This window comes from Aspergillus multicolor, assembly GCF_047715735.1.
Source record: "Aspergillus multicolor strain CBS 133.54 unplaced genomic scaffold BDW74scaffold_1, whole genome shotgun sequence".
NCBI classification, from domain to species: Eukaryota; Fungi; Ascomycota; class Eurotiomycetes; order Eurotiales; family Aspergillaceae; genus Aspergillus; species Aspergillus multicolor.
The window spans coordinates 938,808-961,726 of record NW_027395952.1 but is presented as its reverse complement, the minus strand read 5'-3'; the positions used below and the strand labels follow the sequence as shown (position 1 = coordinate 961,726).

The 22,919-nt window shown below is 52.3% G+C and overlaps 9 protein-coding genes across 9 annotated transcripts; 6 read left to right on the top strand and 3 right to left on the bottom strand.

Annotated features, from left to right (window-relative positions):
- Window positions 1-932: 932 nt before the first annotated feature.
- BDW74DRAFT_172311 (uncharacterized protein) lies at window positions 933-1,920 on the bottom strand (the record flags this gene model as incomplete). Its single annotated transcript, XM_073727493.1, has 3 exons — window positions 933-1,175; window positions 1,212-1,665; window positions 1,757-1,920. The coding sequence occupies 3 exons, from the start codon at window positions 1,918-1,920 to the stop codon at window positions 933-935; spliced, it is 861 nt and encodes a 286-aa protein (XP_073589574.1).
- A 1,520-nt stretch (window positions 1,921-3,440) lies between these two features.
- BDW74DRAFT_172310 (GNAT family N-acetyltransferase) lies at window positions 3,441-4,085 on the top strand (the record flags this gene model as incomplete). Its single annotated transcript, XM_073727492.1, has 1 exon — window positions 3,441-4,085. One exon carries the CDS (start codon window positions 3,441-3,443, stop codon window positions 4,083-4,085), a length of 645 nt encoding a protein of 214 aa, XP_073589573.1.
- A 454-nt stretch (window positions 4,086-4,539) lies between these two features.
- BDW74DRAFT_164611 (uncharacterized protein) lies at window positions 4,540-5,751 on the top strand (the record flags this gene model as incomplete). The annotated part of the gene is made up of 2 exons (XM_073726289.1): window positions 4,540-5,478; window positions 5,725-5,751. 2 exons carry the CDS (start codon window positions 4,540-4,542, stop codon window positions 5,749-5,751), a joined length of 966 nt encoding a protein of 321 aa, XP_073589572.1.
- Window positions 5,752-6,260: 509 nt separating this feature from the next.
- On the top strand, window positions 6,261-7,420 carry BDW74DRAFT_184509 (nucleoside phosphorylase domain-containing protein; the record flags this gene model as incomplete). Its single annotated transcript, XM_073730831.1, has 3 exons — window positions 6,261-6,753; window positions 6,792-7,280; window positions 7,310-7,420. The coding sequence occupies exons 1-3, from the start codon at window positions 6,478-6,480 to the stop codon at window positions 7,418-7,420; spliced, it is 876 nt and encodes a 291-aa protein (XP_073589571.1). The 5' UTR covers window positions 6,261-6,477.
- Window positions 7,421-8,233: 813 nt separating this feature from the next.
- On the top strand, window positions 8,234-9,941 carry BDW74DRAFT_3186 (uncharacterized protein). The gene has a single exon (XM_073732508.1). The coding sequence runs from the start codon at window positions 8,384-8,386 to the stop codon at window positions 9,767-9,769; it is 1,386 nt and encodes a 461-aa protein (XP_073589570.1). The 5' UTR covers window positions 8,234-8,383; the 3' UTR covers window positions 9,770-9,941.
- Window positions 9,942-10,473: 532 nt separating this feature from the next.
- On the top strand, window positions 10,474-12,993 carry BDW74DRAFT_141985 (uncharacterized protein). The gene has a single exon (XM_073722647.1). It carries the CDS (start codon window positions 10,490-10,492, stop codon window positions 12,821-12,823), a length of 2,334 nt encoding a protein of 777 aa, XP_073589569.1. The 5' UTR covers window positions 10,474-10,489; the 3' UTR covers window positions 12,824-12,993.
- Window positions 12,994-14,312: 1,319 nt separating this feature from the next.
- Window positions 14,313-15,969, bottom strand: BDW74DRAFT_164609 (GMC family oxidoreductase; the record flags this gene model as incomplete). Its single annotated transcript, XM_073726288.1, has 3 exons — window positions 14,313-15,134; window positions 15,216-15,446; window positions 15,526-15,969. The coding sequence occupies 3 exons, from the start codon at window positions 15,967-15,969 to the stop codon at window positions 14,313-14,315; spliced, it is 1,497 nt and encodes a 498-aa protein (XP_073589568.1).
- A 393-nt stretch (window positions 15,970-16,362) lies between these two features.
- On the bottom strand, window positions 16,363-18,143 carry BDW74DRAFT_184508 (uncharacterized protein; the record flags this gene model as incomplete). The annotated part of the gene is made up of 3 exons (XM_073730830.1): window positions 16,363-16,381; window positions 16,555-17,459; window positions 17,511-18,143. The coding sequence occupies 3 exons, from the start codon at window positions 18,141-18,143 to the stop codon at window positions 16,363-16,365; spliced, it is 1,557 nt and encodes a 518-aa protein (XP_073589567.1).
- A 1,423-nt stretch (window positions 18,144-19,566) lies between these two features.
- On the top strand, window positions 19,567-20,748 carry BDW74DRAFT_172303 (homeobox domain-containing protein; the record flags this gene model as incomplete). Its single annotated transcript, XM_073727491.1, has 1 exon — window positions 19,567-20,748. The coding sequence occupies one exon, from the start codon at window positions 19,567-19,569 to the stop codon at window positions 20,746-20,748; it is 1,182 nt and encodes a 393-aa protein (XP_073589566.1).
- Between the last annotated feature and the right edge of the window lie 2,171 nt (window positions 20,749-22,919).

Sequence of the window (22,919 nt, the reverse complement as noted above, 5' to 3'; positions counted from 1 at the left end):
TGGAAACTTTTTTTTCAGGCATTTCAAACAGAGATTAGGTCAACCTAAATTGCTGGCTAGAGAAGAAGATGGCGGCCACATTCGAAAGTCCGTTCTTCGATGAGTGGCGATCGTGCGCTGCAAGACGGAGATTGTACCATTGAGGTTTTTGCGTACAAGCGCATACCTATTAAAGAACTATGGTAAATATGGCAATAATAGATTGGCACTTTGCTTTCACCTCCTCAATCAGCGAAGCCAGAGCTGCTATCCTCACTCAGTTTTCGCAATCGTACAGTGAGTGGTCTGTTCTGCAGCAGTCGAGGTCCTTGACCGACTAAGCCACTTTTGAGCTAGCGCTGCCGATGCCTCGTGGGGCCGCCCCACTCATTTACTCTAAGCCTGATTGATCTCGCGGATCGGTCCCGCTGTCAAGAAGGGGCGAGCCGTTCGGCTGGGTTGAGGCTCTTTAGTATTACCGAGCAAGGGCATGCGATCGGGCGCAACGCAGCCAGAGAGTTTTTGATTCTAAAAAAGACTACTCTCTTTGTCAATGAGCGTGGTAGTTGAAGTTCATTATTGCTCAATTAGAATACGGTGGCTAAGGTCGGGATTCGTGTTTGTGCCATAACTTCTACCCAGTCTCGAAGATAAGGAGCCACTGTTGGGAGCGGCGTTGCTATAATCATTTTAATTGCTATCCAAGTAATATCAATAGGTGAAGGTCAGTAAAACAAAGCGAGAAACAAAAAGCCCCCGTCACTCGACCTCCGCTGCAGCTATGAAATTTCGGCACTGATCCGTTTCTTGCCCTGCTTGAGCAAGCTGGCCTGGGTCGGCCGCTCCCACCGGAAGACATATTTCCCGGCTTTGATCGCGTCGTTCCTATGCCGTTCACCTTTCCTCATGACGGGCGTGCCATCTTTTTGCTTTCGATACTCATACTCAACATCCTAGTCCGGTGCTTTTGGACGAGCGGGCAGCTTGAACCCCCTCCGCTTCGCCGCTTCGTGATACCGTTTCTTGTCTGCTTCCATATCAGAGGTGCGTTTAGCTACCCATTCATTAAGCACGGCGCGGAATCGCGAAACATCAGCGTCCAGGGGCCAGCAGGAGGGCCAGCAGGGGGGCCAGTCGGCCTTGCCCATGATCATGTCGAATCTCTCCTGGACATACGGCGTGGGCGAGAAATTCTTCTAGTCATCGGTGATAAGCTCATAGAGCGTGAATACCACGCCCTTGACGTCGTGACGATTCTCGTAGAATTTGCCATTATGTTCTCCCACCGCGGCGCAGTCAAAGTCAAACAGGATCAGCTTATTGGTCTTATCGTCAACAAGGAGATTGCGGGGGGCGATGTCCTGATGCATGACGCCTAGTTCGAGATTCAAGAAATCCACGACGTCAAGGAGCTGATGCAGCCACTCGAGCCGGAATAGCTTCCTTGTATTCTCAAAGTTCCCGCCTGGGAGGTATCTGGCTGTGAAACCGAGCAGTCGAGGCTCAACGTCCCCGTCGTCGAGAACAATGCGGTCAAGGGGGAGAAGATTCGGATGTGGCGGGAGTTGTGTAAGAAAATGCACCTCGCCCCATGTCCTCTGAAGCCAAGTTGGGTCGTCCTTGACGTTAAATTTGAAAACGACTTCTTGGATCACCCCCGCTTCCTTGAATGGTACGACATTACAACTGCCGTCTTAGCCTGTTAACTTCTTGAAGCTGGGAGTACTTGAGCACAGGGCAGTCGGCCAGCGACGTGCAGAGTGAGAATGGGATATACGGGATAAACATGGTCTCATCATCCTCCTGGTTGGTCGAAACATCAGTTAAAAGGCAGTTGCGGTCAAATGATATCCTAGTCACATTGGGCGCGAGAAGATCGACAAGCTGTCCTAGATTGGGGATCTTCGGGCCCCCAAGGAGGCAGGAATCTAGCGGGCGCATCAGTTTTAATTAATTTGAGCTGATCCCAGTCCCAAAAAAGAACGGTAGTTGGTTCGTTCGGATGGTCATAGTCGCCATACCAAGAACTGCGATAGCAATCGATCTGGAAGCGGTGTTTAGGTTTGATCATGGTGGAATAGGTATGCATAGGGATGATGAGTATGGCATAGTTATTGAAGAATGGAAGTTCGCAAGAGGTCAGAGTGACTAGTGACAACAGGATTTTTCCGGGAAAAGGGAGGACACACTGGCTATGTCCATCGATATAAAGCTGAGAGGGCTAGCTATGTATAAGAGGACGCCTCCAGTTGTATCACCTTAGATGGAGTTGAAGGTGGTGAAACAAACAAATCGGATATACAGCCTCCCTTTTGGCAGGGAATAGGATTTCTAATTACGGAGTTGAAAGGGTTTATGGATAGATTCAAGGACAAAGAATATTCGAGTCCTACAATAGATTCATTGTTTCATGGCCCCTTAAATGAGAGTTTCTGGTAACGCCACTTTCATTCATACCTCAGTGCAGGTCAATGGATTTTTTCATAAAGACCATTAAATCTAGATGTATCTTCTAGCCAGTCACGTTCTCAAAAGGCCCAGCCAGAGCTTGGTAATTTAAAGGATGCCCAAATGCCTACCTTGTTCAAACTCAGGGTTAGAGGGGGTAAGGAGGATATTTTTGACTGTATGGATCGCTGAAACACCACGAAGCGATCATACCTAGTGCCTGCCGCGTGGTGCCACCGTGCAAGTTCATCAATCTCATGTTTCTCAGGACCAATCCACCTGTAAGTATGGCACTCTCAGTATGCCCGGGGCAAACCAGGTCTTGCCAACCTACAGTGACCTCGCTCTAACACTGCGTTACCGAGGTACCGTCCTAGAATGGGAGGTGATAGAGATGCCAACTGGCCTGCCCGCAGCGATGAAGCAAGTTAAGGATCCTAGCACCCGGGAGCTTGCGGTCAAACAAACTTGCGCTTTGTTCTTTTACTATGTTAATGTGGAAGCTGGCAGCTACCCTTTGTCTATGATCCAGCGCTACGCTGCAGCCCCCAAAAGGACGGCTGGAGATGTCCGTGGTGACAAAGCACACATCTGCGAGAGTCCTATCGAAGATTCTCGCACTTTGCTGTTTCACGGCGCTAGCTAGCTAGCTGATGGTGGCCATCCTTGACCCTGCGCTGCACTACACTCACGGCTTATACCATAGTACTCTCCACTAGGTAGTACCTACAATTCTATATGTACTCCACGCCCAAGCCTACACCTCCTTGAAAGTTCATAACAAGAACTCGTCCAATAACATATTCACCAAGTTTCCAAGGGTGCTCATATTTCTACCAGGAGTACCCCTGCAACGCTAGGGGCTTAGCTGATCCTTCCGATATACAAGCGGGCACCCGATTAGGATCCCGACTAGCGTAACTTAGCTATATAAATCAGCGACTGTTCGCCCTAACTTTAGCGAGCAGGTACAAACCACTGCAGGTGCCACCCATCAACCCAAAACCACCACAATGTCCCCAGACCTCTTCCACTTCAAATCCGCCCGCCTGCTCTATCGCGCCCCCGAAAACACCTACACAGACAAGACCTTCCTACACACGCAGATCCTCAATGACCCCACAATCCAAACGATGAGCAGCGGGCGACTCCGACGACCCCTATCCACAAAATCCGCTGAGGAGTTCATTAAGACCATACAGGAGTCTTTGCTCGGCGTGTTAATCTGTCTCCCTCCACCTACACCCGACACCTCCAACTCACAAGACAAAGCACCAGAGTCGGAATCACACCCCGTCCCCATCGGCCACTTGAGTATCTTCCGCCCCTTCCCCGGCGAAACAGACCACCATAGCTGTGGCACACTGGGTATCTCTCTTGCTTCGGGGTACAGAGGGCAAGGTTACGGCGGGGAAGCGATAAACTGGGCTTTGAACTGGGCGTTTGGGCACGCGGGTCTGCATAGAGTGAATCTGGGTGCGTTTGAGTATAATGAGAGTGCGCTGAGGTGTTATCAAAAGCTGGGGTTTGTGGAGGAGGGGAGGGAACGAGAGGTTGTGTTCCGGGGGAAGAGGTGGTATGATGCGGTGCTGTTTTCGATGCTTGAAGATGAGTGGGAGGTGCTTCGGGGTGGGAATGGGGAGGGTAGTGGTAGGTAGGTAGGTACCTATGTACTATAGTTGGCCGGTAGAGTAATGCAGCATGCTTGATAGTTGTTCATACCCTCTGGGTATCGTATAGAAGAGGTTGTACCTAGTAGATAAACCATGGCATATCAAGATAATTCTTGGATATAGAGACCAAAAAACACATTGTCTGGTGCCAGACACATACGCCGGCGCTCCCGCCTTGTCCTGTTAGACTGTTACACCATCCCGTCCATGATTATCCTAGTGAACAAGGATCTATGGTATTAGCAGGTGATCACTAATCCTTAAACTCAGCTCTAGGCCTCGCCTTCGAGCGGGGTTGAACCACAAAGCCCCCTCGGCACCGTATCAGTAATCGTAAATGCTTGACTATGTAGTACGGAACCACAAGCATAAATAAACCACATACCCTTCCATCACATCCTACCCAAATGCGCAAGTCATCAATCCAACGCACAGAACAATGGCACCCATATCCAAAATCCTCATCATCGGCGGCACAGGCGCCCAGGGCCTCCCCATCGTACGCTCACTCATAATCGACAAAAAGTACTTCTGCCGAATCCTAACACGCGATCCCTCATCCCCACGCGCGCAATCCCTCCTGTCCCTAGGAAACACCGAACTGATCAAAGGCACATTCACCAACGAGTCCGATATCCGAAATGCCTACGAAGGCTGCGACGGCGCCTTCATCAACATCGACGGGTTCACGGTCGGCGAGAAGGGCGAGACGTTCTGGGCAATCCGTGCGTACGAGCTTGCCCGTGAGAATGGTGGGATTAAGTTCTTTGTGTACGGTAATCTGGACTACGGGTATAAACTCTCCGGGTATAGACCTGGGTTCCGAACGGGGCATTATGATGGGAAGGGCAGGGTTGGCGAGTGGATTCTTGCTCAGGCAAAGATGAATTCGGGGACGAATGCCGGGATGGGCGCGGCGCTGTTCACAACAGGGCCGTATATGGAGATGACGATTTCTGAGCATACGCCCATGGCGCCGAGGATTGAGATTGATCAGAATGGCGCCGAGGTGCTTACTTGGAGGGTCCCGCTTACAGCCGAGGGGGCAGTGCCGCATGTTGCGCTGGAAGATTGCGGGCCATATGTTCGCTGGTTATTTGATAACCCGGTCCGGGCGAATGGAATGGATCTGCGCGTGGCTATTGAGCATGTCAACTACCATGATCTCGCTGTGGCGTTCACAAAGGTCACCGGTCATCCAGCGCGGTTTATCAACGTATCTTTTGAGGAGTACTGGGAGAGCGGACCTTTAGCATATAACAAGGCCAATGCAGCGGGGTATACAGCCGACCCCAAGGAGTCTGGAGTGATGACGGTGCAGGAGAACTTTACGGGCTTCTGGATGCTGTGGAGAAACTCAGGTGGGAATGAGGGTGTTGTGAGGCGGAATTACAGACTCTTGGATGAGATCCATCCGAACAGGATCAGGAGCGTCGAGGAGTGGTTCCGTGAAGAGGATAGAAAGGGCAAGAAGGATGGGCGAGGGTCTCTGTGGGAACGCGTTCAGAATGGGCGGCGCGGAATTGCTCTGAAGATTCATGAGGACTTTAGTGGGAGAGCGAGGAATAAGGGGAGCACAATTTGATTATGATGTAATTAGAGCTATCCTACCTATGGCACTTAGGTAGGTAGTGGCAAGAGCCTTGCCTGAGCGCGCTGTGGCTTATTTGGAAAGCCCGTGTTTCCTATACTGTATGTAGGACCATATCCCATGCGCTCGGATGTAATCATCTAGATGATCCGCTCAAAGCCCTCCCTGCAACCTTGGGAAGCAACTTATTTATACAGTCTACAAGCCTTCCCTTGTGGAACCGCGCTGGGTGACGAAAAGCCGTGGAGCGGCCCGGTCCTCTCCCTTTCGGGTTCATTCCGAAGCCCTAACTCTTCAACCTGATCAACCTGATCAACCTGATCAACCTCATCCGTTGTCTTACTGCTTACAGCAAAGGAGCAATTGTGAGGTCACCAATACCTATATCCCCAGCAAGGTTGAAGCACAGTCTTGGTGTAACAACTTGGCCTGTGGCTCGGCTGAGGCTGAGGACGTGGGCTTTGCTGAGCCCCTCATGTGCTGTGCTCCTGCTCCTTCCTTTTCCGCAGCCTTCTTCTCCTCTCCTTCTAACTCTGTCCATTTTTTCACCAACATCCATCCATTTCCATCTCATCTCCATCTCACGTCGACATCGATTTCGCTTCGTCATCTTTCTCGCATCATTTTTTGGCCCGGTGAGCACTTTCGCCCCACCACCAATATCGCTCCATCGACAGCCAGGCCCCAGCATCAGCTCTGGACCCATCTCTTTGTCATTGACACACAGCGACCGGCACTTTTCACTCTATATGAATCGTAAAGCCTCAATCCGATACCTTCCTCGCTATGCAGCCGCAGCCTGACCCGCACGAGTTCGAGTTCGCCATTATCTGCGCTCTTTCTCGCGAATTCAACGCCGTCGAAGCACTATTAGATGGACAGTACAGCGATATCAATACAAAAAGGCAATATGGCGATGCAAACTTCTACCAGACTGCCCGAATGGGCGCCTCGAATGTTGTCCTCGTTTGTCTCCCTGAGATGGGGAAAGCCAGTGCTGCCAGTGCCGCAGCAAGCCTTCGATCCAGCTTTCCGAACATATCGCTGACTCTCATTGTCGGCGTTTGCGGAGGGGTGCCGTTCCGAATAGAAATACCGAGATTGTGTTGGGGGATGTTATTATGAGTCGTCAAATTGTTAAATTCGACTTTGGGAGGCAATACCCGGGTGGATTCGAGCGGAAGGGGGTTATCAAGGACACGCTCGACCGGTCGAATACGGACGTCCGGTCACTTCTGTCTGCCCTTCAAACCCGAAACATGCGCGACCGGTTCCAGGAAGCTCATTGCAGGCATCTCCAACATCTCCGCGATATCGATCACCTTTGGGCCTACCCGGGGCTGGATAAAGACCGATTAGTCCCATCCTCCTGTGAACCTGTTACCTCGATCGGCCCGACGCCGGGGAGCGACCCTTCTGGTGCTCCATTTGATGGCAACCCTATTATTTGCAAGCGTTTGAATACAAAACTCGCCCCTCAGCCCTGTTTGCATTTTGGCCCTATTGGCTCTGGCGACACGGTCATGAAATCCGCCAAACACCGGGATGAATTGGCACATAGCGACAATATTGTCGGATTTGAGATGGAAGTGAAGCCTTGTCGTGTCTGACTGTCAAGGGGGTGTGCGACTACGCGGACAGCCACAAGAATAAGGACTGGCAGGACTACGCTGCGGCATCTGCTGCATGTTGCGCAAAGGCGTTCTTTGAGTTCTTGACGGAAATCTAATATCACTAGCGTAAGCCACTCATCACTGCAGTGACTAGGGTTTTGCTGATACTAATGGTGATACTAGTCGGAGCGTTTATGTATTCGAGAACTTTCCGAGAAGGTACAGTGGAGTGTATATAGCAATGGTCCTATCGTTTTGACACTGGATATTGCAGGGTACTGATGAATGTCATTTGACAGGGCGAATACCGGGTGAAGAAGCTACAAAGTCAACTGATTCCTGCGAGTGGTATTCTATTGCACCCTCGCAAGCCCCTTGGGGTAGCCATATACGGCCGGTCAAGGAAGTCCTTCGTCGTTTCGAAGAAGGGAGTTTAAGCCCCGGTACTCACCGCGGCCGAAAGGTTCTCCTCAAAGTCAACAAATTCATCCAGTCAGAGCCTCGTCACACGCTGTTGGGCACGATATATTTTCGAACACAGATCACCAGTCGGCGGAGTGCTGACGACGACGAAGCTACCACTCAAACAGAGACTAAAACCTCGCTTCTCATCCACCCTGCTGACTGGCTTCTGAAGCTGGGTTTCAAGTACGGAGTTAATGGACTTGCCAGCAGTCATAGCAACACATGGCAGTACAGCATCAGACCCGTGCATGCTGTGTCCTGGGATTCGCTTATCTTTCGTTTCTGTAGATCTGGGAACGTAGATGCCGTTCGTGAGCTGATCTCAGGCGGAGAAGCCTCGGTTCATGACACTAACGATGATGAATGGACTCCACTACATGTATGTTGGTCAATGTATCACTGTAACTGCTTTCCATGCCATTAACCTCATCGCGAAACCATAGGTCGCAGTATATAGCGGTCATCTTGGACTGGCGAAAGCCTTGATCTCAGGGGGTGCTGATAAGACGGCGCGCTTATATCGGGTTATACGGACACATGGCTAGTGAGTGTAACTCCTCGTTGCTGTGCACGACTCTTTTGATGTCCAATGCAGTACACCAGAGACCTTGATCATGGACGCTGTATGTATGGCAAACGCCGAAAGAAAAATGACTGGAGACATACTTCACGTGTTCACGCTTTTTGATGACTGTATTGACTTCTGTGAGCCAACATCAAATGGCTGGCAGCTATTGACTTGCCTGGGAATAAGCGCCGAGCATGAGTATAACCCCAACGTTGCTCGTTGCTGGTACTCGATCTTACTGCGCATGTATCGCGAAGAAAGTGGAGCTTTTGTCGACTACGACAGTATCTGGTATGCCCTCCATCTCGCGAACAACCAATTAGACATTCAGAGCATGCGAATAATCTTGGACTTTGTACCCCTCGAGGATAATGCTGCTCTGCAGGCAATTGTCGGAGACGAACGTTACCAGCGAGATTGGAACAATATGAGTTACTCTCTGGTTTACGAGCTACTTCTTGAGCGAGGCGCGGGCCCCGAATTACAGGCTTCATTTTCTGGCGAGACGCCAACTTCCTTGTCAATTCAGTACTCAGAAGTGTTCCTTGAATGGCGCTATCAACTTCCATTCATAAACCCAAACACTGATAACTTGATTTTGCGGGAAGCTTCCGAGGTGCGCGGCTACAGTGTGCGAGAATGGCACGTTGATGCTCTTCGACGTTTGTTCGCCTTGAAGCATACAAGCCAGATAAACACGAAGTGGACAAAGCACGAGAGCTTTTTGAACGATATGAAGAACCTATGCTGCGAAGCCTGCAAGGCAGGGAACACAATCATTACGCCGACCCGTGCGGACTACTGGAACTACCTTGTGGAGCCGTGGTGGGAGACATTGAAACGCTCCATCAAAGCAGGTAGATGCATCTGCTCTCTGTCAGAATGGGTGCAGATCAATCTTGATGGCGGGGTCGAGATTGAGCACTTTGGTTGCTCTAAGGAGGCAATTACCTCTAACCTGCCTACTCAAAGCTCTCACGGAGAAAAAGAAGTCCCATTATGTGCAGAGCTTCCCACCACCGCAAACCACAGATCTGGAGGCGAGCGGACAGTCGACACCACTACCACCCATCCGCCCGGAGCCAGTGAGGAATCGGATCCCTGTCCCCTATGCGACGTATTCGATGTCTCTGCGTCCCGTCTTAGCGGCATCATCTCTTTAGTCGGTTATTGCTATGAGATCTTTGGGCCCTGGCGAAATGTCTACAGGCCGCAGGAGTATTATTGCCTTCGCTGTTTGAGTGAGAGGGAGGGGTGGGTGCACAGGTGTAAAGATCTGAAAGGATTTAGAGAGTCCGAGGTCTGTGGGTGCTTGGATGAGGATGATGAGAAGGGTGAAGTAGATACTGACGATTCAGATACGGACCAGTCATTGTCCGGTGGCGAGTCCGAATCCGAGCTAGGGCTTGACGATCTTGATGGTGTTGATTGATCTTCCCTATGCCGAAGAGTCTTTCTGAGAGTAATTTCATTGGATATGGTATCGAATCAATACGCAGTATCTAGGTACTAAGAACAGTATTGTTATCGCCCGGACATTGACCAAGCAATTGCTTGAGCAATGATATCACGCAGTTGCTCAACGGTTGCACTCGCCTCATATACAGCTATCAAATACGGTATACACCCATGACTGATGTCCCTCTGTCAATTCTCAAAAGGGTGCATCGTTGGAGTTCTACCTCGATTGATATGAGAAATTAAATCAGTGTTAGCTATGTCCGTGTATTGATATCCTGGAAAGGCTATCTAGATACCTTACCATGCACGCCTCGCTATTTAGGTGACTTAGTTCCATACTGGGCGTTAGGGTTACTTGATGGTGGTAGTCGGGATGGACGAGGGCAATGATATTTGCCATGGTTGGTCAACTGATACCTAAGTGATATATATGGACGGTACTGACCGGTTACCTTAGCTTGCTGCCTGGTATCTAGCGTAGTGGATCTTCCAAGCTGCCTAATGCAAGGGCCTAGGCCTGGCTCCACTTCCGGCTCTAGGGCTTGAGCTCCCAATCAAGCCTAGCCCAGGCTCCCCCGACCTAGCGCCCCCGGCTGCCTGGAACCAGAAAACTTAGATATAAACCGCACATGCGCCACATGCACGATACCATACTCTTCAATAAACAAACCCAATCTAAGAACCCATCATCATGCCAAAGCGCCCAGCCGCAACCACCACCTCAGCCCCCAAGCCCGCAAAACGCGGCCGTCGGGTCTTCCCCGAGCGCATCGAGGCCCGCCCCTTTACCCTCACAAACCTAAACAACAACGAGGTCGTGCACCAGAAATGTCTGCTTCTGACTGGGACATGTACTGTGTTTGACTACGCGCATGAAACGAACTACGTCGCGATCTCGATCCGCGACTCTACCACCCCTGCCAGCGCCAACTCACAGCCACAAGTCCAGCACTGGCCAACCCACAACGGGCACTGGAAAGCCCTCGTCCTGCTCAATCCCGGCGAGAACAACATTGTCCTAACACTTCACCATCTAAACAGTATCCACGGTACGCCATTCCAGGTAAATGTGACATATATCCCGCTGCTACAACTCCCGCCCCTCCACCTCGCTATCCTGGTTGCATCAGATTCACCACTGCTCATCGACTGTCCGCCCGCGAAATACGGTACGGTCAGTACAGCACATAGCAGCCTCGACGCAGCGGTATCGAAGCTCCGAATGACGGCATATATGTGGCAGGCCCTTACAGCAGAAGATCTCCGCGCGAAGGGGCTCGGCCGTCGCGCGTTCAGACTCGAGGAGGAGTGGGGAAAGGATACGAGCGCCATCGCCGCAGTCAGGGGCGCAAATGGAAGGATGGGGTGTATGCCAAAGGTGCACATTATCCGCACGACAAAAACAGTGGCTCAACTCTGGGACGCGAATCTCGCGCAGCAGAACCCCCACGCACGGGAAAAGGACGCGCTGCATAAGATCTTTGAATCTGCGCTCGTCGCGCACGGCTCGCCATTCGATAACGCCCGCTCTACCCGTCCCGTCGTCGCAGGACTGATACTCGACTCGCACTATGACGCGCAACAGAATCTCATCCTAGCGCATGCAGCATTAGGCTGCCACAAACCCGACGGCCTGTCACTGGGTATATTCGGCAGCCACCTGACATACGCATGGCCGCGATTCCTGGAGGAGGTACCTTCTTGTCTGACGGATGACACGGAGACGGGGGACAGCGTGGGAAATGACAATGGACAGTGCGGGACCATGCAGGGCGCTTGCTTCGTGGGACAGGGGGCGTTTCTGCATGAGGTGGGCCATGCGTTTATGGCGGGTCATAGCTGTGGAATTATGGGGAGGGGGTATGCGCGCGGGTGGGGGAGGGCGTTTGTCGAGATCCCACATGAGGGGAGCGCGATCGCTTGTTCAGGAGGCGACGATGGGAGGAGAGATGGAGTGGACGAAGCAAAGTGGGATCTCCGCGATGCGCTGCAGTTTAAGCTCCTCCCGCATTTTGCGCTGCCGGGGGATAGGCTTCCTGCTATTCTGGATGCTGCTGAGTTCCGACGTGCTGGTATAAGCGTTGAAGCGGGTCTTGACGACGGCGACAATGAAGACGGAGCCGAGTACATCCAGATCATCTGCAAAGCCGGCCTCGCACAGGTGAAGATCCAGAACGGCCAGGATGACCCGGTTACCTCCTACACGGACGCCTCGTCGAACTGGACAGGAGAGTGCACGCTCGTCCGCCTCAACGCTTCAGCCCTGGGCAAATTCTCCCGCACCGAACCACTAAAGATCACCGCGCTCGCCATGAATGGCAAGCAGCGCAGCATCTCCAACGCCTGGACTTTACTAAACAACAAATCATACATCTCCATCCCCGGAAGCAACATCATCCTGCACAAACAAGCCGTCTCCTCTTCCGCTCTCGAGGAATGGGAGCAGGACGAAGACGAGTTTACCCCCTGGTCCGTCCTCCTGCAACACCGCGGGAAAGACGGAAACCTTTACCGCGCAACATCGATTGACCTCCGCGTCGGGTGCACGATGGATGGCGCGGTCGTGTACTATGCCGACGGGCGGCACGAGAACTGCGGGCCTGCTGTCACTGCCAGCGGGGAGTCACACTATTTCGGCGGACATGCTTCTGAGCGGAGGGATATTCCTGAGGGCCAGAGCATTGCGAAGGTCCTGGTTTGCACGGATGATGACGGGTGGGGGAGTCTTGCGGGGATTCGGATGGTGCTTGGTAATGGGGAGGCGTGGGGGGAGCTTAATTGTGGGAATCGTGATGGAGGGGACGAGGATGGAGGGGACGAGGATGCGGAGGCCAGAGACGGGGTTGTGACGCTTCAACCTGGAGATGGCGAGGTCATTGTGGGATTTTATGGGTTGAGTGCGAAGGATTCGGGATTCTGTTATCAGTTTGGGATTATTACCGCCCCGGCGGACCTACAATTGCCGGATGTTGTGTATGATATGCCGGAGCTGGGGAATGCTGACGACCGGAGCAGAAAGGGTTGAATCGGATTCGGAAGATTCTTGTCGCAGGTGGGCAGTTGGCTGATGAGTCTACGGGGTTCTGGGGAATGTGTACAGTAGTAATATCTAGATGGTGAAAACCCTTTGTGGTCATATTGATTCTCCTAAGTTTTACAATCATATTCTTGTACTATGACACGATGTTCATTGTCCTTAATACCTACAAATCCATCGAAGAGTAATAAGCAGATATGGTAGTAGGGTAGCCAGCTTCAGCTGCAATATAACTCTACCTAAAGCCCATAAGGTGGCCCCCTAACTCCTCCCTCCCGATACGTCTCCCCAGGCTCTCCTGCTCCCGTCTCAAACTCCCCCCACCAAGCCCCCTCCTTCCACGAGTCATCAAAATCGAAATTCTGACTACCATCGCCAGTCCGCCACTGCCTCACAATGCTCCCCATATCATCCAGAAAAACATGCAGCAGGCCCTTCCCGTCCAGTGTCTCTTCGTCTTCAATGAAGAGGTGCGTCACGACACAGGTGGCGTGGTATTCCCAGTATGCGAGCAGGGGACCTCTGTTTTGTCTTTCTGCTAAGAAGTGCTTGACTTCGTCGGAATGCTCTTCATTTTCCTGGATTTGCCTCAAACACCCTTTGAATGCATCCTCGCGCTCCTGAACATGCTCAACACCAGACGCATTCGAAACTCTCTCCAGGAGAATCTCCGGAAAACGCGCTAAACCCATTCCCTCTGCACCGAAAATATCTCTATCATCAAAGATAATCCCATCAGGTCCCACGAAGCCGTGCGCCTGATTCCCCGCCCATATAGCTTCATGCTCCTGTTCTCTGTCGGGATCGTAGCACAGCCGAAGATATAACCCCTTATCCAGGGAACCCGTATACTCCGCGAAAGGCCTTAGATCTTCCGGACGAGATGAATGCAGAATTTCATTGATTTGAGACTCTGTTGGCGTTGGTGGGTTCTCTGTTCGCGACTCGTAGGACTGGCGGCCCTCGCTGCCAAGTGACAGGAATTGCCGGAGTAGCCGGGTGCGTCGCGTGGAGGGGGACTCAGGCTCCCGGGTGGAGGGGAGATCTGGGGGTGGGGTGGACCATTCTGAGAGGAGGTAGACGTCTAGTGGCAGGGTTCCCTAGGAGGGTGGGGGAGGGGGTTCGCCGTCGAGGATGAAGAGGGGCATGGCAGTGTCAGGTTGTTGGTTGTTGGTAAGGGTTCAAGGTCCGGTAGACCTGTAGATGACGAAATCTCAGGTAGGAAGATAAGATTGTAATTAACCACCGATTAGGGATCCACGTGTATTTGCCACAGTTCGTACAATCAGGTACTGGCCAATTGGAATACCGAGACGTATGCTCTCGCTACCATACTTCATCGAGCGGAGATTATCCACCTAGGCATGTCCATCCAATGGATGGTTTTAGATGCCATACTCCGGAGTAGATATTATAGTAAACTCATCTTGAAATGGATGTATACGCATGGATTCCCCAGGACAGATCTAACACCCCATCACAAGTCCCCTCCAGTCTCCACACCATCCTGCAAAATAATCTCAGCAGCCAACTCAGTAACAGCATACAGCGTCGCCTGTGGATGACCGCCAAAACTAACAGGCAGAACACTCGCATCCACAACGCGCAGATTCTTCATGCGAATAACCCTAAGCTCGCTATCAATGACTTTACCCATCGCCACCGTGCCAGCGGGGTGATGATGCGCTATGCCCGTCGCTCGAATACGGGCGTCAAAGTCTGCATCTGGAGATTGCGCCGTTAGAGCTACCATGCCGGGCGGCGGGACTTCGCATTCAATGTAATCTTTCATCGCTGATGTATCTAGTAACGCTCTCGCTGTGCGGCGGGCGCCGTGGATTAGTACCACGTGGTCGGTTTCGGTATTGTAGTAGTTTGGGTTGATTACCGGAGGCTCAGTAGCCGAAGACGAGCTTATGCTGATAGTGCCGCGGGATGTGGCGGCGAGAAGCATGGTGGAGGTCATGATGAGGGACCCGTCGGCGGGCATTCCGATCGGTGCATAGGAGATCAGTGTTTCGACGAGTGGGCGACCGGGTATTAAAACTGACTCGTCCGTGTTAGAACCGAATCGCTCTCTATCTTTCCGCACTGCTGCCTCGAGGATCTCGTGGGGGACTTGTTGGTTGGCGGCCCAGTCAACGGGAAAGCCCTTAGTTAGGGCTGGGTGCGTGAGTTTAGGGCTTCCCAGGGCAAGACCGCGGTCGGAATCACGCAGCTTGTAGAGCTGGTAGAGCGCGAAATGATTGATGAGGTTCTTTCCAACCTCCGGGAACTCGGCGATAAGTGGTATCCCATGCTCTCAGAGTAAACTGGCTGGTCCGATCCCAGAGAGCATCAAAAGCTGCGGGGCGCGCAGCGCCCCAGCGGCCAGGATGACTTCCTTCCGCGCTGTAAAGCGCCGACCATCGACGAGAAGGATGCCAGAAGCAGTCTTTTCCGCTCCGGTAAATTCGATCTTATGAACCATAGCCCCAGTAATAATCTGCACCCCCTCAAGACTATAAGCCTGATACACAGCCTGCCTCTCCCCACCCCGCCACGTCTCCAGGAACTCAACAACGCCAGAAAGCTTGCCTGTCCCGGGAGCTGGATTGAACTCCTCTTCAATCTCCCCACGCATCCTTAATTGGCTCTCGCAGCGGATACTTTCCGTCCGGATCTTTGCTCGAGACAGAGGAAACCCTCACCGGCCCGTCGAACCCATGCTCCCGACCATCCGCACCACAGCCGTAGAAGGATTCCGACCGGCGAAAATACGGCAGGAGGCCTTCATACCCCCACCGTCTGTCGTTCACCGTCCCAGCCCAGTGATCGTAATCGATGGAATCACCTCGACTCCACCCGCCGAAGTTTATCGTCGTTCCTCCGCCAAGGGCTTTCCCCGCGTGCACGGTGTGCATTCGGTTCGCGGTGTTCGGTTGCGATGTTGTAGTGTATGCCCAGTCGAGGTCAGAGCCGAGGAGGGAGAAGAGCGGCGGTAAGGTCTTGATACTGGGGTCGTTTGAGGCGTCGGGGCCTGCTTCGAGGAGGAGGATTGATAGTGAGGGGTTGGATTGTTTGAGGCGCGAGGCAACGACGCAGCCGGTTAGACCGGCGCCGACGAGGATGTAGTCGTAGTCTAGGGCTGCCATGGCTTAGGTACCGTATAGTCCTGGAGTTCGGGATATAATTTGGAGAGTGGATTAAGTGGCCGGGTGGAAGTTCTGAAGCTGACGCCTAGCCGTGGGAACAAAGAAAACGCATCCTTCTCCCCGCCTGGTGCCTGCTCCCATCGGGTTTCACTTGCCAGTTTTTCCTACGGTGCCTCGTCCAGAAGAACTTAACGACCTTGACGCTGTATAGGTTCCCCAAATTTGTATTTCTGGGGAAATTGCTAAATGGCGTTATCGTGTCTGGCAGGATCGGGTGGAGAGATACCAGCTGGGCCCTGGTTTGGAATTTTAAGATATAGAATACGGTATACCATGGATAACAGCCTCTACCAGCATTGCTTCTTGACCAATAGAGTCCAAGATTGACATGATCTATGTAAATGGGGTAAGACTTGAGGGTTGTAGGTGCGAGGCCGACAATTGATCTTCATAGATACAACCTACTCCTCAATGTCACTGCCATCAATGACCTCGTTCCCATCCTCATCCTTCGTAATCTCATGCGTCAAAAACCAGCGGGTATCATTGTTATCCAGGAACCCCTGCCCCTCGCCGCCAACGTACCCAGCAACCTCCATCTTCCGAATCGTTTCAAACGAAAGCCAGACATATCTCTCAAAGCAGCCCCCGTACGCAAAGTTCTTCTTATACCGCCCTCCACCGGACGGATACATGATTTCCGAGCGGAGCCGCGTCCAGATGCCGCGGCCTGTGGGCTCCAAATCATTGCCCAGCGTCCCGTGAGTTTCATCGGAAGGCTCAATCCAGGGCCCTTCTTTCCAGAGGTCGGTGATGCCTAGCTCCGCCGCGCGCCTTTCGAGATCCTGTTTGTAGAACGGGTTGCCGACTTTCTCGGCGGCTTCCATGGGGCCGATGCTCGGCCTGATCTGGAGCCACTCGTATACACCTTGGTAGTCGCAGTAGATGGCGGCGATGGCAATCTGCACATGCATAGAGGGACACCGCTTGGCGAGGCGGACCAGCGCCATGGACTCTGGTTTGAGGGGGTACCAGATAAGCCAAGGCAGACAGGGGGTGGTCTCGTCGAATGTTCCGATGTCGCCGATCATGACGCGGCGGGCGTTGATGGCCGTCTGAATCTCGACGCGCTCCTCGTGCGTGATTCGGTCTACAAAGACGTCCGTGTCGAGCTGGTGCTGCCACCACCGCGCGAACATGGCGTGGTGGTAGATGCCGCGGACGATGCAGAGGGTTTCAACCCACGTCCCACAAATGTCCTTTTGGGAGCGGCGGTTGATGAGTCGGGAGAAGCGGTCCACGTTCCCCTCGTACGCGGCTATCTGGCGCAGCAGAGACTTTTTCATCGTTGGGAGATCGAGCGGGAGGGGATTCCAGAGCAGGGTTGCCTCCTGCGGGCCCAGCTCATCGTAGCGCGACTCGTCTGGCTCGCTGGACTCGAGGCTGATGTATCTATCCTCTTCGATGTCAATCTCCTCAAGCCCGAAATCCTCTGTGGCGTCTTCGGAGAGCGTGTACCGCCACTCTAGCTTCTATCGAACATGCGTCTCGCCGTCGAGATACGCGGGGTGCGATGGATTTTCCGTGTTGATGGAACGCTTGTAATCATCCATCACGGCGTACTTCACCGGCAACGATATGATCAAGGAATAGATCTCATCACCCCCTTCCGTATGCCTCTCCCGAGCCTCTTCGGCGATGGAGACATCTGGGAGGAGATCAAGCTCCCGGTAGAGGCTGATGTAGCCAGCAGCGGCACAAGTTCGGCCAACCTGGTAGCGCATAGAGGGGTATTTCTGAGCCAGCTGGCGATAGGTGTCCTCGTCCGCGGCATCTGGGTTCCAGATACAGTACGGCTTTGTCTGGGGATCGTCCAGACCGTCGGGGATGATATTGCTCATGATAAGTCGGGCGTTGCGCGCCCGAACAAACTCGGGAAACCGCGATGTGGCACAGATGTCTCGGATGCTTTGGCTTGTTGCGTAGGTGTACGAGCAGCGCAGCCCTCGGATGATCGCACATCGCGCAGCTGCTGAGGTGAGGTCTTCTGGGACACCCCTTCCCTTGAGAGCAGCGATGCACCGGTGATAGTCGTAAAGAAGCTCCTTCGTGGCTGCAGTGCTTGGTTGTGATATATCCCAGGCCGAGCGGGCTTCGCTTTCACTATCAGACATGTTGACACCTTGAACAGCGTAAGATAGATCGATAAGTTCGGACTGGCCTTGCGGCGCTGTGAATGAAATCTCAGACATCCAATGATCGGCAATTAGATCGAATCGGGACTGTACCGCGAGGTTCGATCTGTCGGGACAGGTCCCAGTCGCTACCATATACAATGACTACAGTGCCGCGGTGTACAATAAGCGCTGGTTGGCAGTGTGTTAGCTCTGTTATCAAAGGCTCGGGTCTAGAGACTTCAGCGGCGGGGATAAGTAAATTGACGCCAATCGAGGACTGTCCGGGCGTTTAAGCCATACGGGCTAGGGCCTATGGAGTATGGCCTGGTGGGCCTGCTCGCCTCACGGGGCTGGTCTCCACTACCCCTAAGCCCCTGGATCACAGGCACGGATCCACTATCGCTAGTTATGTTGAGTCACACGGTGCACTAGGCAGGGCAATTTTTCCAGATCCCAGTCAGTGACTCACTGGCCTCAGCATCAGGATTGCAGTATTGCATGCAGTACGTAGGTAGCTCGCGGCAGAGTGCAATACCCAGCAACAAGGCCTGCACTCAATCTGCAACTTTTAGTCAACGGTCAACTTATTTGCACTAGGGTAGCATCGTTCCTGCACACAAAACTGAGGGGGACAGTGTATATCCCTCCAATATCCATTCAATCCGCTGTAAAGTTTGAATGCTGGATAAATTTCGATTCCCATCTAAACCTCCATCTAGAAGCATCAAACTTAGGATGTGAGAGGTGGCTACCTACCTACTCAGGTGGGTAGTGATAATCCAGGATACCATGTTCTGTATCCCTAATGACTGTGACGGTTCTTAACAGAGCAAGTCAACAAGATGATAGATCCAATGTCTGCTGGTCGGGGTCTAATGATATGATTGACTTGATATATCAGGGTTGAGATAGGGCTATTCCGCAATAAAGCCCTAGTCAGCTGGCATCCCAATTAGCCTCGTTAAACATAACCTCAGACCAACACCAAGGACCGTAACTTTCTTCAAACCAGCACGATTTATGTTCCCTGGATCCTTGAGGTAGAGTCTATGGTAGATGGTATTGGATGGTAAATTCTTAGAATATAGGTTCTCTTTCAATGTAGATATCCTTCCATGCATACCTAAGTATTCTTTGGCTAGTTTTGTTTTGCAGTAAGCCCTGGAAATGTCACAACGGTCATTGTTTCTTCATATGAAAGCTGACCTCGTAGTTGCAAGCTATTTTGACAAAGGCCGCATGTATGCCCCTTGTCCATGCAACAATCGGATCCAGAACAAAGCATTCTCTAGCACGTAAGGTATTTATAATCTGCACTTGATCTTCAGGCAGCGCTGGCGTTTACCTGATGGCATTCTGCATCACCTATTCGGAAATAGAGTCCGGCCTCCAGCTCTGTCGCTTTCTGAAGCAAAACATCATGGAAATGCAGTCCCTGTACCTGAACCTGGACCTGGACGCCGACAACAACAACAACAATGACCGGGACCCAATCAAACTGCCCTCGGAGAGTGTCTCACATTCCAAGCGTAAGGAACTCACGTATACAACAACATTTCCAGAACCAGACCTATCTCTCGACGGCACAGACACAGACAGTACCGACGACAATATCAACCATCATAGGCTATCGCCATTGGGAAAGAAAACCCCCTACTTCCTCCCCTCCAGCGCCATCCAAATCCGAAAAACGTGGTACGAGGTAAACCCCTACCCCAGCAAAAACCGACACCAGATCGAAGCGCGAACGGGGCTAACCCGGGCGCAAATCTCCAGCTGGTTTTATCGAACCAGATACCCAGACCGAGCGCGCAAGCGCAACCAGCCGTCGCAGGGCAGGACACCAACAGAAACACAGAACCCTCACAGGCATCCACCCAGCACACTGAAAATCCTGCGGGCTTGGTACTGTACCCTAGGAAACAACGAGGGTGTGCCGCGATCTCCAAGCCTCCGCGAAAGGGCGGAGATAGCGGAGCAGACTGGCTTGACGACGAAGCAGGTGACTACCTGGATTTACAATGCGCGATATCATGGGAAGGGAGTGCGCATCAAGGAGGAAGTGGAAGAGGAAGAGAAAGCGAGTCAGTTGAATCATGACCAAGCCCGAGACCAAGCTCAGGACGCCAGTCAGGGAACGCTGAATTGCACAACCTTAATAGACAAGGCTGGCGCTCACACTTTGACTCCAGCTGAAGAACTTGCAGGTGGGCTTGTCGGGCGGCCAAACAGCGCTGGAGTTCATGTTCATGAGGTAACAGCACAAGCTCGGGTCAGATCTAACTCCGCCGCTGCCAGTAGTTATGCAGATACTAACCAGCGAGCTATGCCTATGCTCACTGATTTTGACATGTTGAATTGCAACCCTAACCTCAACGACCGGCACTTTCCTTGCAATCTCAACACCCGCGGCAGCTATCTTGACATTAACAATCTCAACGTCGATGATATTGACGGCCCATTAATTGACTGGGATTTTTTTGCGCAGTTCACTGCTCGATATACCAATCAGGCCGCCGATGGGACCTATGCAGGCGCCAATCAGATCAATATACAACTGGCGGCCGCGCAAAGCGGACGGGGGGATTGCAGCAAGCACTGAATCGTACGCGAACCAGTTGGACACTTACGAAAAGACTATCCAGACTATGGCGGAGGAAATCAAGTTGCTCCGTGCACAAGTACAGGTCGCTCGGGATAGAGTTGACTGTATGGAAGGACTGGCTGCGAAGCTCACCGGGGCCCCGCAGCGCTCCTATAATATGTGACATTCTTACAGAGGTAAATAGTTAACGGGTTTTCCTTTTTTTTTTTTTTAGTTAGATACCAGTAGGTATTAAATCACCTATTCTAAAACAGGGAGAATATCCCACGTCCTAACAACCTACATAATACACTGTACACAGTGCGGAGCAAAGCCTACCATAAGCAACATGAATACCTACACATTATACCATGAATACCACCGCGATATCTCAAGAAACGCGCTCCAACCCCAATGGGTATATTAAGGTATATTAAGTGCGTACTACTGTGGTAACCTTCCCCAAATTTCCTCTTTCGTGTGTCATCAGGTTTCTCAGTAAATATACACAAACTCATCGTTCTCCCGGTCCGTCAAGTCCTCAACGTTCCCCTTCTTCGTTTGTGTCTGCTTCCCATTCCCACCCTCGCCCTCGCCCTCTCCCCCAACCCCCATCCCCTTGTTCCAGCCCTTCATCAATCCTCACCTGCGTCGACCGATCAACCACCCTCGCAGCCAGCCCACTCTCCACCCTCCTCCGTTCCTGTCCCCGATTCAACCAAACCGAAACCCCCTACTGCATCCCCACAACTACAACAAGCGCTGCGATGATTCCCAAACAAGCCCTTAACCCAGGCAAAATACCACGGCAAATCTTCTCGTCAAACAGCAGGGACCCAACAATATTCCCCCCCCCCCCGCCGACGCAGCCTGGTACAGACTCATCACGACGCTCTGCTTCGTCATCCCGCCGGTACTCCCCACAATCCACGCAATGATAATGGGTACGCCCCCAAACAGGAACGCGAGCAGGTAGTACCCAGCCATTAGAGCCCCCTGCGCGGAACCATCGCGGGGCACAGCGTAGAGGATTCCGAGACCCGCTACAACAGGAAACATGAAGAGCGCCAGAACGAGACTCTTGATCTTCGACAACTTGATGCATCTTGAACTCGCGGGATCCGGTTCCTGTTTGGTTATGGCGGAGGCGCTCGATTGCTTGGTGTTTCTCTGTCTCGGTAAGGAATCGCGCTATGCACTTCCCGGGAGCTGGGAGGATAAGATGCTGGGATTTCGGACGTTATATGCTGTGGTAATTCAAGGCAGGCTTGTGCCCCCACGCCCCCGTCGATTACCCCGGCTGGAAAGCTTGGTTGGAGTCTTGGATAAGCCGGAGAACCCCACGGACTTCCCCCCACCCTCACGCACAGTGGGATGAATATCGCCATGGGATGCCCTGATTGACGCCTTCCCCTCTTTTGCTCAACAAAACCTGTGTTGGGATCCTACCTATTAAGGGTCACGCAAGATCGGGCCATCCAGACAGCTGCGTGACGACACTTGAATGGATATGGATGGGCCCAGGTGGCATCTGGGTTATACGTAACCGTACGAAACGGCAAATGTTGCTCCCATAGTGGTTATTAAGGTTTTCGGACTGATGGAAAGCACGTCAAGAGCTTATCTCGTGTATATCTCAGCCAGTCAATGGGCATGGGGTATTCCTGGAAGAGTCCGGTCAGTTCGAATTACATGGATTAACTGAAAGTGGGTACTGGGTCGTCGGAGGCATCCCAGCCAGTCCGACTCGACTGTGTGTCCTTTTTTTCTTTATTGTAAGACTAGCTTTTGGGGTCGCGTTCGGTTACTGTTTCTTGGTTGTCGTTCTTGGAGAATGAGACATTGCGTGGTGTTGAACTCAGCGCTGGAGAATGTTTTGACCCGGCCATGCAGGCTAGTTGACCTCGAGACGCAATTGTGATGCCCCGATATGTCCGATCAACTGGAAGCGTCATCGGATCGGAGCTCACCAGGGGCAATCAGGTACCTGGACCATAGAAATCTTCAGGAGGACCACAATACGTCGCATGTACGACTAAAGCTGTTGTTCACAGCTTCACGGGTTTATTTGGTCTTCAATTTTGCATAACCAACTACATCTGAGTGGGTGGCTCGACACCCGTCTGGTTCTACGAATAATCCAGGCCCTATACATAGTTAGCAATGCTATCATTGCAACATGACTGACG

Excerpts from the sequence above, each read along its gene's own strand:
- BDW74DRAFT_3186 (XM_073732508.1), top strand. The coding sequence starts at position 8,384 with ATGGACGCTGTATGTATGGCAAACGCCGAAAGAAAAATGACTGGAGAC.
- BDW74DRAFT_141985 (XM_073722647.1), top strand. The coding sequence starts at position 10,490 with ATGCCAAAGCGCCCAGCCGCAACCACCACCTCAGCCCCCAAGCCCGCA.